We start from the raw sequence: 17,729 nt of genomic DNA, 5'->3' as shown, positions 1-17,729 counted from the left end.
TTTTACACGGTACTCAAAAATATTTACTAGGAAGTAAGATGAACGAATAAGGTTGTACAGTACCATTGCTTCAAGTACTGATGAGTGGTATGTTGCCTTTCTTTCGTACAAAAATACCACTTTATTGATTGATTTTTTCATAATACACCTGCTTTAGTCTATCTGGTTTTTGTTTGTACCTCAGATAAGTGAGACTATGGAGCTGGAGTCAGTATCCGGACAGCGGTTCAGTGCCCTCAGTGTATTTGCCATGTCAATACTGTACCTTAAGGAGCATTTCAGTGGAAGCCTTCAGCAGCAAGTGGCTGACTCTGAGATCCAATACGTGCTGACTGTACCTGCTATATGGGACGAGGACGCCAAGCAGTTCATGAGGAAAGCCGCTCTACAGGTACAAATTCGAGATAAAATTTTCATGTAATGGTTTCTTTGATGTTTATGATTTTCTATCATATAATCCGATTAACTGTTAATAATCTATTACACACAAAACGCTGGTGTTCAATTGGGTTATTATTTTAACACTCAGCCTTGATATTTACTCAGGTGTAAAGAAAAGTCATTGTATTCTTTTGCCATATTCATAATTATGTTCACAATGATAAATCCTTTTCGATATCATTTAAACAACAAATGATAGCATATGTTTACATATTTTGTTTCTTTAACCAGTCTGGCATACTGTGAGATCAACTGGCTATTGCACTGGAACCGGAAGCAGCCTCCATTTTCTGTCCGTCCTTATTAGCGAACAGCCGATCCGATGACGAATTCTGTGACGCAGACGACATCTCGCGGAATGGATCTCGCTACATTGTTGTGGACGCGGGAGGTATTTAACTTAATATAAACGTATTATCATTCGTATGCCATGTGCGTAGGGATTCTAGTCGTGGAATTAAATCTAAACCATTTTTGTTTTAACGATTCTATAAGATCTGACGGCATTGTACTCAGTCGTTTCGTAGTTCAAATCGTACTGCACTTTGATTGCACGCGCTTTAGAAGACTGAGGACAATTACGTATTTATGCAGATGAAGTGGTAACTGTTCATCTAATACATGAGCTCATGAGTTTATCCATATTGCCTCCTGCCTGGATATTCACAAGTTTAAATTATTATTCATTAGAATGAACAACCATGGCGATGAAGCTATATACTACGCTGAAGAAGTCAATTTACAAGATATTGATCATTGACAGAAAATCAGTTGTATTCGCTTGTGCCTTATAGAGCATATACTGAATAGATCTTATATATACTGAGTAGGTTTATAGACGCATGGATAATGTTACTGCTTGTCTAGGGATAGAAGTTTGAAATATACAGAAACACTTTGATTTGGAGCAAGTGATTACCAGAAAATTGGCACAGAATTTTGATTAATCGTGTGGCGGTTATATGATCACACTGTAGACAGTGTGGGCTGTTGAACCGTTAACGGCAAAAATTAGGTGTGGACATGGTTGATCAACAACATTGGCATGATAAACTATACAGGATCATTTCCCAGAATTTTGGACAGAGGGCTTTTACTCACATCATTTATTATTTTACTCACTCATTATTTTGAAACTTTGTGGCTTCTCTTCAATCTGTCATCCCTACATGTGTATCTAAATAAAGAATGTAACTCATGGGCCTAAACTTGGTTGATAACGTTTCATTTTACCCAGGTGGTACTGTGGACACGACAGTGCACGAGGTGATGCTAAGCGGGGAGCTCAAAGAACTACACAAAGCCAGCGGGGGAGGTTGGGGCGGCACTCAGGTAGACGACCAGTTCACCGAACTGTTGCTCAAGATTTTTACCGTAAAGGTGATGAAGGAGTTCGGCAAACACCACAAATCGGATCGGCTGGAACTTGAGAAAGAATTTGAAATCAATAAACGGAGGATATCTAGTAATGATGAACAGAAATTCACCTTCCGGTTGCCGGCTTCTCTACATGAAACGTTCAGCTTTTACAGCAAGTGCGCGTTAGAGGACCAAGTGGCTGAGTCTGGGTTATCCAGAGATGTTCGGTTTACAGGTGATAAGATGAGAATCAGCGGTAAAGTGATGCAGTCTTTAATGAAACCAACCATTCAGAAAATTATCACTCATGTAGAAACACTAATGGCGGATCCCAAGTGTAGAGGAATTTCCCACATCTTACTGGTGGGTGGGTTTTCTGAATCGCCACTTCTCCAAGAGGAGTTCCGGAAGAACTTCCGGTCTGTGAATGTGGTCACTCCACTCGACGCCGTGTTGTCTGTGGTGAAAGGGGCGGTGATATTCGGCCATCGGCCCGGTGCCATTGGAATCCGTCTGGCTGCCTTTACTTACGGGATTCGTAGTTTATCCACTTTTGTTGATGGTGAACATGATCCTGACAAGTTAATTATGATTGAAGGTGAGAGGACGTGCCAGGATATTTTTAACAGATTTGTTTCTGTTGACGAAGAAGTGCCATATGGTATGGAAACTAGCGAACATACCTTTTCTCCGACTTACTCTGGACAAACAAAAATGAGGGTGGCAGTGTACAAATCCACGGTGACCAAACCCAAATATACAACTGACCCTTCATGTTTTAAGTTAGGTAGTTTCAGAGTAGACCTGCCGGATTTGACGGGAGAGAAGAACCGTGAAGTCGGAGTGAAGTTTATAGTTGGTGGCACAGAGCTCAAGGTGAAAGCTCACGAGAAGACGACCGGGAAGATCTTCGACGCTACCTATAACTTTGTGACAAAGTAAGTCAGACTATCTGTATGCTATCCAGAGCCACAGACAGCGGACTGAAGATAAAAAAAATATGAGCTCTTGGAACAGCTTACCCCAACGTAATATTCTGAACGCGGAAGGGGTCTGAACTTTGTTGCGAATACTGTTGTAATGTTTGGTATTACTTTCACTGAAGAATTGGTCTTGAGGCATCAACTAACAAGACGTGTCACGTAATTGTTGCTGTGTCAGTAAATGTATTAGATAGGATATCCTGTCAGATATTAACACCCAAGATATTTGTTTTTAGTAGGCACATGTATTGCACATTCTGTGTTTATCATTTATGTTTAATATTCGAAATTAACCAAAAATAAAATGTTCGTAGTTACGGATGGTTGCTACGCCAGTAAGTATTAGACAAGGTAAGCTTACAAAGTAAAGATATATGTTTTGAGTTGACACATTACAGATTTGGTGTTTAACATAAAATCATATATGTTTAACATATACAACTAACCAAGAATATGATGTTCTTAGTAGTTGTATTATTTATTTATAGTTTATGGACAGAATACGGTATAATATACCATAGAAAGGCTCTGAGAGTCTGGAGATGCACAGTTGGCCGAAGTGGTTACCACGCCAACGCGGCGAAAAGACGTAGTACCCTTTTACCAATGTAGTCGCTGTGAGTTCAAGTCCAGCTCATGGTTGCTTCCTCCTTGGCCGCACGTGCGAAAATTTCCAAACAACATGCGGGTGATTGTGGGATTCCCCTGGGCTCTGCCCGATTTCCTGACACCATAATGTTTGTCGCCGTCGAACAACTGAAATATACTTGAGAGCGGCATAAAACACCAATCAAATATGTAAATAAATCTTATCCGGAAAACTTCTAGAAAATAACACTAAAACGAGAATTGCGTCAAGGGTGCTCTAGGAAATTTGCGTTTGGAGTCGCAAAAAGCAGTCATAGAAATTGCAGCGATGTTTTGGGATGGGATAGTGCTGCAGATAGTGTTATCAGATCTTCGGCGCCAACTTTTTATGCCTTATGTATTATGTATATCCAGTTATGCCTTTGATTAAATTAACGAGACATAAAAATGTTGCCTTAAATTCTTAGGTACTAAATTGCTTAGTATACATATGGAAAGGGTTCATATCTTTATGCTATTGTACATGCATTACTTTTACCTTGAGGTGAAATAGACGATAAATCATAGCTTTGCTTTTCGGCTGATATTTATAGCTTATTGGATTGTATGGTCTTGTATGGACGAGTCCTAGGCGCCCAGGAAAGGGACGAGCTTGCGAGTCCATACAGGACCATACAATCCAATAACCTATTTATTATACACCCACTTGTCAAAAACGTAAGTAAATAAACTCGAACGCTGAACAAATTGGGTAAAACCGTGCTAATTATTTCATATCGCGTAACAATAGACGATAGCTGGTTGCGGATGAATATGGAATACTGAATGGAGCACTTTTATTGGCTGACGGAAAACTGGGTCAGGCGCACGTGGCCGAAGCGGTATTTTACAAATAGAATTGTAAAGAAAAGGAATGCAGACATTTCAGTGAAAATTAAGCGCAGTTATTGAAAACTGCGCCACCGAACAGACTTGTGTAATCTTTACAGGATGAGGACGAAAGAGAAGTAGAGTTTGCTGACAAAGTTAGCTGATTATCCTTGGGATTCTGTTCGGAAGTTGATGGCATCGGAGTCGTGAAAACTTCGTTTGTGTGCACTTGAACTGACCGGCCAGGGAGTGTAAGCGCGAGAGATGGTTGACTGAAGGCGCGATTGCCGTGAAGTAAACTCGACATTTGCTTCTGCTGTGCGTGATCTAATTTAGAATCACACTCCTGGATGCTAGCAAGTGATTTGTGTGCGGTGACCTGCATAATTTTATGTGGAGCGACGCCAGATTTTACAAGGGTTTGGACGATTGTTTTTTCGACCGAGTGATTAGTTTTCCGGCCTTTCAGTCCAGCAGCCTCGGCTGCCCTCTTCATTAGCTCTCCCAAACGATACTCTCCCATTGGAGTGGAGTAATACCACACAGCTGCATCAGGTTTGAGGCGACATTCGGGAATTGGTGTGAGGTAGAACGGACTGTCCGGAGACACAGATTTTTCTGGACGAGCACGGACGAACATCGTGTTGTATCGTCTGCTTGTTGACAAACAAAATGTAGTCCGTACGTGTGACGTCACAGTTACAACTGTCCAATACATTATATTGGACAGTTGTGACGTCAGGAAATGTCATCACTACTCCGGTTATTTATAGGTCAGTGGAGAGAATACCTCACCTAGTCAGTCAACTGACACGATACATGACATATTACCAACCATACTCAACAAACACCATACAGGATATCTCACATATTCACAGTTAAGTAACAGAGTACATGACAATCACTAGCCATACTCAACAAATACCAGTCATGGTACCTCACCTATTTACAGCCAACTGCTTATGAAATATCCATGGTAGAACTTAAACGTACTTTTATGTAACTTTCCTTTACATCTCTCACTTTAGATGTGAACTGGATTCGTTTTCACTTATACCGACGCCCACGGAGTAAATAACCAGTAATTCAGGGACGAGACCCGGTAACAGCTTAAATCAAGCCAGAGACTACCTCTATTGCTCCTGCTTTTATGCCACTCCTTTAACTACTTTTATATGATTCCTAAGCGGATGTCTATCTCCAACAGAACTTAACAAGCCGTCATCATATTCTAGTCACACACCCGCTCAAGTTTGCAAAGGGCTTATACAAACAGAAAATTTCAGACGCAGCTGTGAAATGCACTGAATGTACAGAAATCACTAAAAGATCAATTATATTTGAAATAAATTATTTTGACATCACGGTTTAGTGTGATACCAAGCTATGCAGATGATTATGCCGTTTTCGCCCCAACTCGTGTCGAGAGAGTGAAAAGTGCTTCTGTTATCAGATTTTACTTGCCATCAAACGTTGTGTATGTGAACAATCTATGCATGTTGTTTCTTCTTTGCTGTCCATCGTTATAAGGAAACTACTATTTCATTGGGTAATCTGTTTATATTAATATTCATCAGCTATTCTTGGGTGGATCGGTCTTTTCCGCCTGTTGAATGAAGGCGATACACATATCTACATTATAAACAACGTGTAAGACGTGATAAAATGGAGACGTAACGAGCGATTACAGCTTAATGAGAGTGGTGGGAATTGATGTCAGATTAATTCCTTGTGAAAGGATCTTTCATTGACGGGATTATATAACTCTTCTAGTAGACATACTGGCTGCTGATTAGAAACATTCCAGCTATAATTCCTTTCTCTACAAACAGCATGTGTAAGTGCGTCATGCACAAAGGACTACAGGACTCTTAACTATGGAAGAAAACGTGTAATGTAGACATAGACTACATAGTAAAACAGGCATGTATGTGTTTATATGTATACATAGTCGTGATTGGTTGTGAACGTGTTGCTTTTAATAAAACTTCCCAGACACCGCATGAAGTCAGATTATAATACTATAAGCAATTGGGCATTTTAAAGAGACATGCCTCCTAAATGAGGCAGTACCAAGATACTTGATAAAACTCAGCATTGATAACACCCACCGCGTCACAAGCCGACTCTCTGATCACTCGGCCATCTCAGAGCACCGGCTTTCGGCGAGGTTAATACACAAATTCACCAAGTGCTGCAGATCATCTGATAACTGGCTGTTAAAAATGCCTAATGCGAATTCCAGGAATCAAGTAATACACTCACTATGATCATTAAGGGGATTTAGTGTCAGTTGTGTATCATACCTAACTTGATCAGGAATAATGAATAAACAATGAACCTATGCATAACCATACCAATGTATATTTGCACATTTTAGTTACGGGAAGTTTTTACAATATTTGGATCATGAACTCGTTGATTTCACTGATTCATAATTGTGTATATCACACATATAATAGCAATTCACATTTATAATAGGGATTGATTACGGCGACATTGCATGTAGAGCTTTATACGGTACGACGCTAACTGTATTTCTATTTATATCGGTGCTGAAAGTCCTCCAGGAAAATCCCAGAGCAAAGCCGGGCGAAGGCAGTGATGTGCAATTTTGGTTTCACTTTCGTTATATGTGTGTCACGTCATCTGTCTCTACATCCTGCTCATTTAGCCAGAAATCACCCTGCTCAACAGCCATCTTTAGCTTGCCGGCGACCAATTTGAGGTGAGTTGTCGACATTACAGATATCCGACTAATTCCCCTTCACAGAACTGTGCCAGTGTTGTAAGTCTTCTGGGAGAAAAGTTGATTGTCGAGTACAAACATTCAGTTTCTAACTCTTTTCTTTCTCAGCCTTGAGCAGGCGTAGTGATGTAGTATAGCTCAGTGTTGTACCGATCAAGGCCTGCAAGCTTACCGAGGGAGATTTAACGTGCTATATAGGCCAAAACTTACCCAGTATACAAGGTTTATGTCCGCCTATATAGAACCCAGCGGTCTGGAATGGGTCAGTTCAGAGACAACATGTTATTACCCCCGCGGATCGCTTGTTCGAATGGGCGTATAGGGTCTGTCGGGGACACAATATGGTTTCCCCTATACACTCGGCTAGCCTTTGCTGTATCCATCAAGATATTCTTAGGTACTTGCCCAGTTTAATCAGATTTGCAAATATGCACATGTTTATTTCACTACTCTTATCTGATAGGCAAATAAAGAAAATCACAGTAATGAATACCTTACATGTACTTGTTGAATCATATATTATAATCAGTGTCAGTTAACATCGACTTATTGTCCTGGATCGGCTGTTCAAACGTGTATTACCTCACACCTGTAGTTCAATGTTTAGCAAATACCAGAAGCCAATACCGTTGTCCCATCCCAATTATAACAGCAGCAGATTTAGTACATGTTAGATGCATTATTACACAATCGCTTTGGGGCTAATTACAAAATTGAAGCTCGGCTTAGAGATAAATCTGAAATTTAAATTTGAACAGTCCTCCTCAGTTCACATAGCCTTGACCTGGCAGTAAACCGGGTAAACCATGGCCCAGTTCCAAACCCCTTCTCGTGGTCGCCATTGATATCGGTACAACATATTCCGGCTACGCCTTCTCCTTCCAACACGAGTTTCTGGCTGATAAACTCAAGATTACAACCAACAAGGTTTGGTTAGATGGGGACAACCACCTTCAGACCTCGTACAAAACCCCGACATCTGTACTGTTTGACCCGGATGGACATTTCCACAGTTTCGGATATGAAGCGGAGACAAAGTACTCGCAACTCGCCAAAAACAAGGAGGAGAAAAACTGGTTGTTATTCCGTCGATTTAAGATGAGCCTCTACAAATCTGAGGTGAGACACAGAAACGAAAACTACTTGGGTGTAAAATCTTTATTTATTACCCACTACAATACACGTCGATAATTCAAGATGACGATGGAAATTTTCACTTTGCAAAAGTGGGGATGTATACCATGGATCTTGAAATACCCCACGGTACAATTCCTGATACACCATCTCTCAACATGCCACTGTTTGTATAATGGATATAAGTACATGAAGATAACATTTCGATTATGAACAGAAAATGTGCGGTGTGCTCTGTTATTGTTAATAGGACTGGCATAGACGAATGTTAATGGGGGGAAAAAGCAACAAATACAAGAGCATGACATGTACACATGTCACCTGTATATGGAAATGCGAAGGATCAGTTACAAAAGTTGTGTCCCCTGTTTTACTTTCTGCCCTGTCTACACAGAGATTATTGCATGTCTTTTGTGAAACATTAACTTGCAAATTTAACAGTTATATCTCTGTTTTTCTAGCAAATATTTATTTATTTCACTGTGTTTTTACACCGTATTCAAAAATATTTACTAGTAAATAAGCTTAACGAATAAGATAGTACCGTAACCATTCATACAATTACCATTTCTTTCGTACAAAAAATACCACTTTATTGATTGATTTTTGTCATAATACATCTGCATTAGCCTATCTGGTTTTTGTTTGTACCTCAGATAAGTGAGACTAATGGAAGCTGGAGTCGGTGTCCGGACAACGGTTGAATGCCCTCAGTGTATTTGCCATGTCAATACTGTACCTTAAGGAGCATTTCAGTGAAGCCTTCAGCAGCAAGTGGTTGACTCGGAGATCCAATACGTGCTGACGGTACCTGCTATATGGGGACGAGGATGCCAAGCAAGGTTCAATGAGGAAAGCCGCTCTACAGGTACAAATTCCAAGATGAATATTTCATGTAATGGTTTCTTTGATGTTTATGATTTTTCTATCATATAATCCGATTAAACTGTTAATAATCTATTACACCACAAAACGCTGGTGTTCACTTGGGTTATTATTTTAACACTCAGCCTTGATATTTACTCAGGTGTAAAGAAAAGTCATTGTATTCTTTTGCCATATTCATAATTATGCTCACAATGATAAATCCTTTTCGATATCATTTAAACAACACATGATAGCATATATTTACATGTTTTGTTTCTTTAAACCAGTCTGGCATACTTGGAGATCAACTGGCTATTGCACTGGAACCGGAAGCGGCCTCCATTTTCTGTCAGTCCTTATTAGCGAACAGCCGATCCGATGACGAATTCTGTGACGGCAGACGACATCTCGCGGAATGGATCTCGATACATTGTTGTGGACGCGGGAGGTATTTAACTTAATGTAAACGCATTATCATTCGTATGCATTGTGCGTAGGGATTCTAGTCGTGGAATTAAATCTAAACCATTTCTGTTTTAACGATCTACAAGATCTGGACAGCATTGTACTCAATCGTGTCGTTGTTCAAATCGTACTGCACAATGAAATGATTGCACTCGCTTCAGAAGACTGAGGACAATTACGTATTTATGCAGATGAAGTGGTAACTGTTCATCTAGTACATGAACTCTCCATACTTGCCTCCTGCCTGGACATTCACAAGTTTAAATTATTATTTATTAGATATGAACAACCAAGGCGATGAAGCTATATAACTACGCTGAGGAAGTCAAATTACAAGATATGATCATTGAAAGAAAATCAGTTGTATTCGCTTGTGCCTTATAGAGCATAAAGAATGTTATTCATGGGCCTAAACTTGTTTGGTAACGTTTCATTTATACCCAGGTGGTACTGTGGACACGGACTGTGCACGAGTGATGCTCAACGGGGAGCTCAAAGAACTACACAAAGCCAGCGGGGGAGGTTGGGGAGGCACTCAGGTAGACGACCAATTCACCGAACTGTTGCTCAAGATTTTTACCGTAAAGGGTGATGAAGGAGTTCGGCAAACACCACAAATCGGATTGGCTGGAACTTGAGAAAGAATTTGAAATCAATAAACGGAGGATATCTAGTAATGATGAACAGAAATTCACCTTCCGGTTGCCGGCGTCCCTACGTGAAGTATTCAGCTTTCACAGCAAGTGCTCGTTAGAGGACCAAGTGGCTGAGTCTGGGTTATCCAAAGATGTTAGGTTTACAGGTGACAAGATGAGAATCAGCGGTAAAGTGATGCAGTCTTTGATGAAACCAACCATTCAGAAAATTATCACTCATGTAGAAACACTAATGGCGGATCCCAAGTGTAGAGGAATTTCCCACATCTTACTGGTGGGTGGGTTTTTCCGAATCGCCACTTCTCCAAGAGGAGTTCAGGAAGAACTTCGGTCTGTGAATGTGGTCACTCCACTGGACGCCGTCCTGTCTGTGGTGAAAGGGGCGGTGATATTCGGCCATCGGCCCGATGCCATTGGAATCCGTCTGGCTGCCTTTACTTACGGGATTCGTAGTTTATCCACTTTTGTTGATGGTGAAAATGATCTTGACAAGTTAATTATGATTGAAGGTGAGAGGAAGTGCGAGGATATTTTTTACAGATTTGTTTCTGTTGACGAAGAAGTGCCACACGGTATGGAAACTAGGGAACACATCTTTTCTCCGGCTTACTCTGGACAAACAGCATTGGAGTTCGCCGTGTACAAATCTACGGTGACGGAACCCAAATATACAACTGACCCTTCATGTCTTAAGTTAGGTAGTTTCACTGTAGACATGCCGGATTTGACGGGAGACAAGAAGCGTAAAGTTGGAGTGAAGTTTATAGTTGGCGGTACAGAGCTCAAGGTGAAGGCACACGAGAAGACGACCGGGAAGATCTTCGACGCTATCTTTAACTTTGTGACTAAGTAAGTCAGACCATCTATATACCATTCAGAGGCACAGAAAGCGGACTTAAGATTAAAAATGTGTACATGGGAGCTCTTGGAACAGCTTACCTCGACCTAATATTCTGAACACGAAAGGGATTAGACATTTGTCGCTGAATACTGTTGTAATCTTTGAAAGCACATTCACTGAAAAACTAACAAGAGGTATCACGTGATTGTTGCTGTGTCAGTAAATGTATTAGATAAGATATCCTTTTAAATTTTAAGACCCAAGATATTTGCTTTTAGTAGATACATATATTGCACATTTTGTGTTTATCATTTATGTTTAACATATACAATTAACCAAAAATATAGTTTTCGTAGTATGCGGATGGTTGCTGCGCCAGTAAGTATTAGACAAGGTAAGCTGTCAGAGTAAACCGAAGAAATTTTATTTTTAGCTGACACATTACATATTTGGTGTTTCTTATCATATATGTTTAACTAAGAATACAGTCTAATATACCATAAAAATTTGAGAGTCTATTAGTCTCATCTGGCGAAATGATCCAGTGCCCTTTCACTAATGCTGTCGCTGTGAGTTCAAGTTCAGCTCATGCTGGGTTCCTCTCTGGCCTGCACGTGCGAAAAATTGCCATCATCCTGCGGGTGATTGTGGGATTCCCCTGTGCTCTGCCCGATTTCCTCCCACCATAATGTTTGCCACCGTCAAGAAATGAAATATTCTTGATTACGGCGTAAAACACCAATCAAATATGCATATAAACCTTTCCCGTTAAAGTACAATAAAACAACACTAAAACGAGACTTGCTCCAGGAAATTGCGTTTGGAGTCGCTAAAACCTGTCCGAGAATTTACAATGATATTTTGGGATCGAATAGTGCTGCAGATAGTGTTATCAGATCTTCAGCGCAACCTTTTTTATCGTATGTTTTATGCATATCCAGGTATGTCGTTAAATAATCGAGACATATCTCATGTTGCCTTAAATCTTGGATACTAAATTGCTAAGTATGCATGTGGGAAGGATTCGTACCTCTGTGCTATTGTACATGTATCACTTTAACCTTGAGGTGAAACAGGCGATAAATCACAGCTTTGCTTTTTGGATGATTTGTGGCAATATGAAAAAGTAAATGCACTAAGCCTTGAACGTAACAAATATCCGTTCACTTTTTGGTTTACTAATTGTTTCCATTAAGATGTTAGAAAATTTCATCATTACTCTGGTTATGTAAAAGGCTGTATCCCTGAATAAAAGTTATCTCGATGACATCGAAGACGTTTTGCCAGTAAGCAGATGTTATTAAACGTCAGCTCAATTAATCAACTACCTGGGCCTTTGGGACCGCGATGGTTAGCACGCAAGCGCGGCGCATTTATCAATGACCCAAGAGCCTTTCTTCATTGCGGTTGCTGTGAGTTCAAGTCCAACTCACGATGGCTCCCTCTCTGGCCGTACGTGGAAAGGTTTTCCAGCAACCTGCGAATGGTTGTGGATTTCTCCCGGGCTCTGCCTGGTTTCCTCCCACCATAATACTGACCGCCGTCGTGTAAGTCAAATATTCTTGAGTGCGGCGTAAAAGAAATCAAATCAATAAAAAAAACTCAAATAATCACATAAACATCAGATATGACACCTCACATATTTACAGTCAACTGCCATAATACATGACACACCAAACATAAGACGTGTACATAATCTATTCATCGTCAACTGACACGATACATGACACATTATACCAATAATATCTAACAAACACCAGACAGGATAACAAACAGGAGACAGGGTTTCTCACAGGTAACTGACATGATGTGTGATGCTTTACCAGCCGTACAAGTAGCAGATAATTTATTTATTTGATTAGTGATTTACGCCGTGCTCAAGAATATTTCAATTATACGACGACGGCCAGCATTAGTAACAGATAAGATACCTCCCATATTTACATGTAGTCCACTGACACAATATATGACACATTGCCTCAGTGTTATTACCTCAGTGTCAATACCTGTGCGTCGTATGTTGGAAATTTGGTGGACAGCTTGCCAAAGGTCGGTAGTTTACTTAACCCATAGAAAATGACTGCCATCGTATAAGCGAAAGATTCCTCAGGATGGTGATAAACAATCACAATCAAATAAATTAATAAATAAATCATGCATACAGAAAACATGAATAAGGCAAAATACTTAGATAACAAAATCACGGTTAAACCTAAATGACGTGTACTTTCATGTAACATTCCTTTTTGTGCCTCATCTCAGATTTGAACAGGATCGTTTTCTCTTATATGCCTGCGGATATATTTATGGATGTCCACGGTGTTAACCACCAATGATTGAGAGACGAATATCCGGTAACAGATTAAATAAACCCGGATTATGTATACTGATTCGGCTTTTATATTACTCCATTCACTGCCATGATGTGACGACGAGTGGGATGTTTCTTTACAGGCCGTCATCATTATGCCTGTCAGACACGTACGCGCTCATGTTTGCAAACGTTTATGCAAACATAAAATTAGACGCACTTATGAACTGCACTAAATATAGAAATAGAGCTAAAACATAATGATGATAATCCTGTTTTTGTGAATAACACGTGGAGGGCGCGAAAAGTGCTTCTGTTATCAGATGTTACCTTTCATCGACGGCCGTGTATGCGGAGAACCTATGCACGTTGTTGCTTCGTCTGTTCTGTCCATAATTATAGGGAAACTACTATTTTACTATTTATTGGGTACTGTATTTATACTGATAATCATCAGCTATAGAGTGGGGTGGATCATGTATAAAACTCCCTGTTGAATGTAAATGCGAAGTATCAGACTTGACGAAATGAAGATGTAACTTGCCACCGATCTCGACTTAATTGGTAAGAATGTAAGTTCTAGTTCACATACTGGTTGTTGATTAGAATCGTTTTCTAAAAAAATTGGTCCGTTAAGTTTAGCAGAAAGTTTGTTGTATGAGTGATGCTGGAATGTATTCTGTTATTATAACTCAATATTGTGTCACATTCAACAATAATATATTGTCAGTCTAATAGAATAGTTCTGTTGAACAGAATAAGTGTGTTATATTTAACAGAATTATCCGGATACATTTTGAGTATTACTCAGATATCAGACTTTCTGTTTAATTTAACAGAATAATTATTTTGAATGTTCCAGCTATAATTTCTTTATCACCAAACATAGCGTAGAACACACAGAAGGATTACAGAACTCACGATGAAGAAAGCCATGGCCTAACGTAGACAAACATGTAGTCTACACCATGAAACAGACATTTGCATGGTTGTATCTATGATCTCGAGAAATTAGGAATGTTTCAGTTTTAGGAAAACACACCTGACACAGTATGAAGTCAGGCTATATTGCCAGAACCAATTCGCCTGGTAGACATACCTCCGAACAAGAGAGTATACCAACATTTTAATGACTTGGGTTTCACCCCAGCCACAGTCCACAAATCGGATTGGCTGGAACTTGAGAAAGAATTTGAAATCAGTAAACGGAGGATATCAAGTAATGATGAACAGAAATTCACTTTCCGGTTGCCGGCTTCTCTACGTGAGGTGTTCAGTTTTCACACCAAGTGCTCGCTAGTGGACCAAGTGGCTGAGTCTGGGTTATCCAGAGATGTTCGGTTTACAGGCGACAGGATGAGAATCAGTGGCAAAGTGATGCATGGGTTGATGAAACCATCTATCCATCCATCATCTTACTGGTGGGTGGGTTTTCTAAATCGCCACTTCTCCAGGAGGAGTTCCGAGAGAACTTCCGCTCAGTGACTGTGATCACTCCACCTGACGACGTCCTGTCTGTGGTGAAAGGTGCGGTGATATTCGGTTATAACAAAACTGTGTGTCTATTAGTCTTATCGGGTAAAATACTATAAAAGACACCAATCAAGAATTGCGTCATGGCTGGTCCAGGAATCTGCGTATGGCTTCGCCAAAAGCTATGTCAGGGGCTGTAATTATGTTTTCAGGATGAAGTTGCGCTTCTATGGTCGCAGATCTCAAGTCCCATTGGTGAAGAGGATGACATGCATTTTTTTGTTTTACGCCATATGCATCATGTGAATAGAAACATGTGTATTCCTTCAGGAATAAAATGAAAGTAATTTTGCCTTATTTTCTAGAGCTTTAGTTGTTTGTTATATACTATACCATAAGCTTTACGATCGGTATGCATGTGGGAAGAGCTCGTACCTTTATGTCATGGGCGCTCCTCTATACATTTATCGTTTGAACCTTGAGGCGGTATGAAATGGCAGATACTCCAAGAGCTAGATTTGTAGCTGGACCGTGGCGAAGATTTGTTAACCTCTGCAACATCTTACCTCAGAGCGGGTAGTTCTGGTTAATTAATTGTTTCGATTTTAACGTTTGCAAATTTTATCACTATTTCTGTTAAGGACTGGGCTGCATCGTTGAAAAAATTCATGTCTGTAAATTACGTTTTACTCGTACACAGACGTCAGTAAACGTCAGCTCATCCAACCACATACATGTACGTGGAAACACCAGACACAGTACCTCACAGTAAACTAACGTCATACATGACACACTATATAGGAGACAGGATACCTCAGCTGCTCACAGTCAACTGACACGATAGATGACACATTACCAATCATACTCAACAAACATTAGACATGATATCTTACAGTAAACTAACGTCATACATGACACACTATATAGGGGACAGGATACCTCAGCTGCTCACAGTCAACTGACACGATAGATGACACATTACCAATCATACTCAACAATCATTAGACATGATATCTTACAGTAAACTAACGTAATACATGACACTGCACAGGAGATAGGATACCTCAGCTATTCACAGTCAACTGACACGATAGATGACACATTACCAATCATACTCAACAAACATCAAACATACTTCACAGTAAAATAACGTAATATATGACACACCAGACAGGGGACAGGATACCTCAGCTATTCACAGTGAACAGACACGATACATGAGACATTACCGATCATATTCAACAAACACCAGGCATGATACCCCACAGTAAACTAACGTAATACATGACACTGCACAGGAGACAGGATACCTCAGTTATTCACAGTCAACTGACACGATACATGAGACATTACCAATCATATTCAACAAACACCAGGCATGATACCCCACAGTAAACTAACGTAATACATGACACACTAGACAGGAGAGAGGATACCTCAGCTATTCACAGTTAACTGGGAATGTACATGAGACATTACCAATCATACTCAACAAACACCAGAAGTGATATCTCACCTATTCACAGTCAACTGAAACGATACATGAGATATCACCATTCATAATCAACAAACACGAGACATAATACCTCACCTATTCACAGTCAACTGACACGATACATGAGACGTTACCAACCATACTCAATAAACACCAGACATGAAACCTCACCTATAACTCGTCAACTGACACGATACATTACACATTACCAACCATACTAAACAAACACCAAACAGCATACCTCACCTATTCAGTCAACTGACACGATACATGACATATTACCAATCATACTCAACAAACACTAGACAGGATACTTCAAATATTAACAGTCAAGTAACACGATACTTGACACATTACTAGTCATACTCAACAAACACCAGGCAAGATACCTCACCTATTTACAGTCAAATAACACGATACATGACACATTACCAGTCATCCTGAACAAATACTAGCCATGATATTGCACCTATTAACAGCCAACTGCTTTGGAATTATCTACAACAGAACTTAAATATACTATTTTGAACTTTCCTTTTCATGTCTCACTTCAGATGTGAATTGGATTCATTTTCGCTTAATATTTACTTCAGGGACAATACCCTGGTAACGGCTTACACCACCCAGACACTACCTCAATCGCTCCTGCTTTTACACCATTTCTTTTACTACTTTTCTATGACGCCTACGCGGTTGTCTATCTCTTACAGACCTTAACAATGTCATTCACACACCTGCTCAAGTCTGCAAAGGGTTTAGTCAAATAGAAATTTTCAGACGCAGCTGTGAAATGCACTGAATGTACGGAAATCACAAAAAGATGAATAATACTTTAAATAAATTATTTTGACGTCACGGTTTTGTGTGATACCAAGCTATGCAGATGATTGTGCCGTTTTTGCCCCTACTCGTATAGAGAGAGTGAAAAGTGCTTCTGTTATCAGATTTTACTTGCCATCAACCGTCGTGTATGTGGACAACGTTTGCATGATGTTTCTTCTTTGCTGTCCATCGATGTATGGAAACTACTATTTCATTGGGTAGTCTGTTTATATTAATATTCATCAGCTATTCTTGGGCGGATCGGTCATTTCGGCCTGTTAAATGAAGGCAATACACATATCTACATTATATGCGACGTGTCAGACGTGATAAAATGAAGATGTAACGAGCGATTACAGATTAATGAGAATGGAAATTGGTGTCAGAATTATTCCTTGTTAAAGGGTCTTTTATTGACAGGATTGTATAACTCTTCTAGTACACATACTGGCTGCTGATTAGAAACATTCCAGCTATAATTTCTTTCTCTCCAAACAGCGTGTGTAAGTGCTGTGCCCTTCGTCATGCACACGTCCAGTCCAGTGGGCAGTCCTGTGCCAACGTCCCCTAACCACCTGGTGCTGCAGGTCATCTGATAAGTGGCTGTTAAAAAAGCCTAATACGAATTCCAGAAGGAATGACAGAGTCGTGATAAACTCACTATGATCATTAAGG

General features: G+C 40.0%; 1 protein-coding gene across 1 annotated transcript; it reads left to right on the top strand.

Annotated features, from left to right (window-relative positions):
• The first annotated feature begins 6,874 nt into the window (after window positions 1-6,874).
• Window positions 6,875-17,650, top strand: LOC135467320 (heat shock 70 kDa protein 12B-like). The gene is given in 10 exon segments (XM_064745088.1): window positions 6,875-6,969; window positions 7,782-8,109; window positions 8,893-8,949; window positions 8,951-8,992; window positions 9,279-9,349; window positions 9,387-9,439; window positions 9,901-10,037; window positions 10,144-10,961; window positions 14,613-14,791; window positions 17,553-17,650. Coding segments are annotated over 10 exon segments (1,878 nt in total).
• Window positions 17,651-17,729: the final 79 nt, after the last annotated feature.

This window comes from Liolophura sinensis, chromosome 6 (genome assembly GCF_032854445.1).
Source record: "Liolophura sinensis isolate JHLJ2023 chromosome 6, CUHK_Ljap_v2, whole genome shotgun sequence".
In the NCBI taxonomy this organism is placed as follows: Eukaryota; Metazoa; Mollusca; class Polyplacophora; order Chitonida; family Chitonidae; genus Liolophura; species Liolophura sinensis.
The sequence above is the reverse complement of the archived record's forward strand: the minus strand, read 5'-3'. Positions and strand labels throughout refer to the sequence as shown.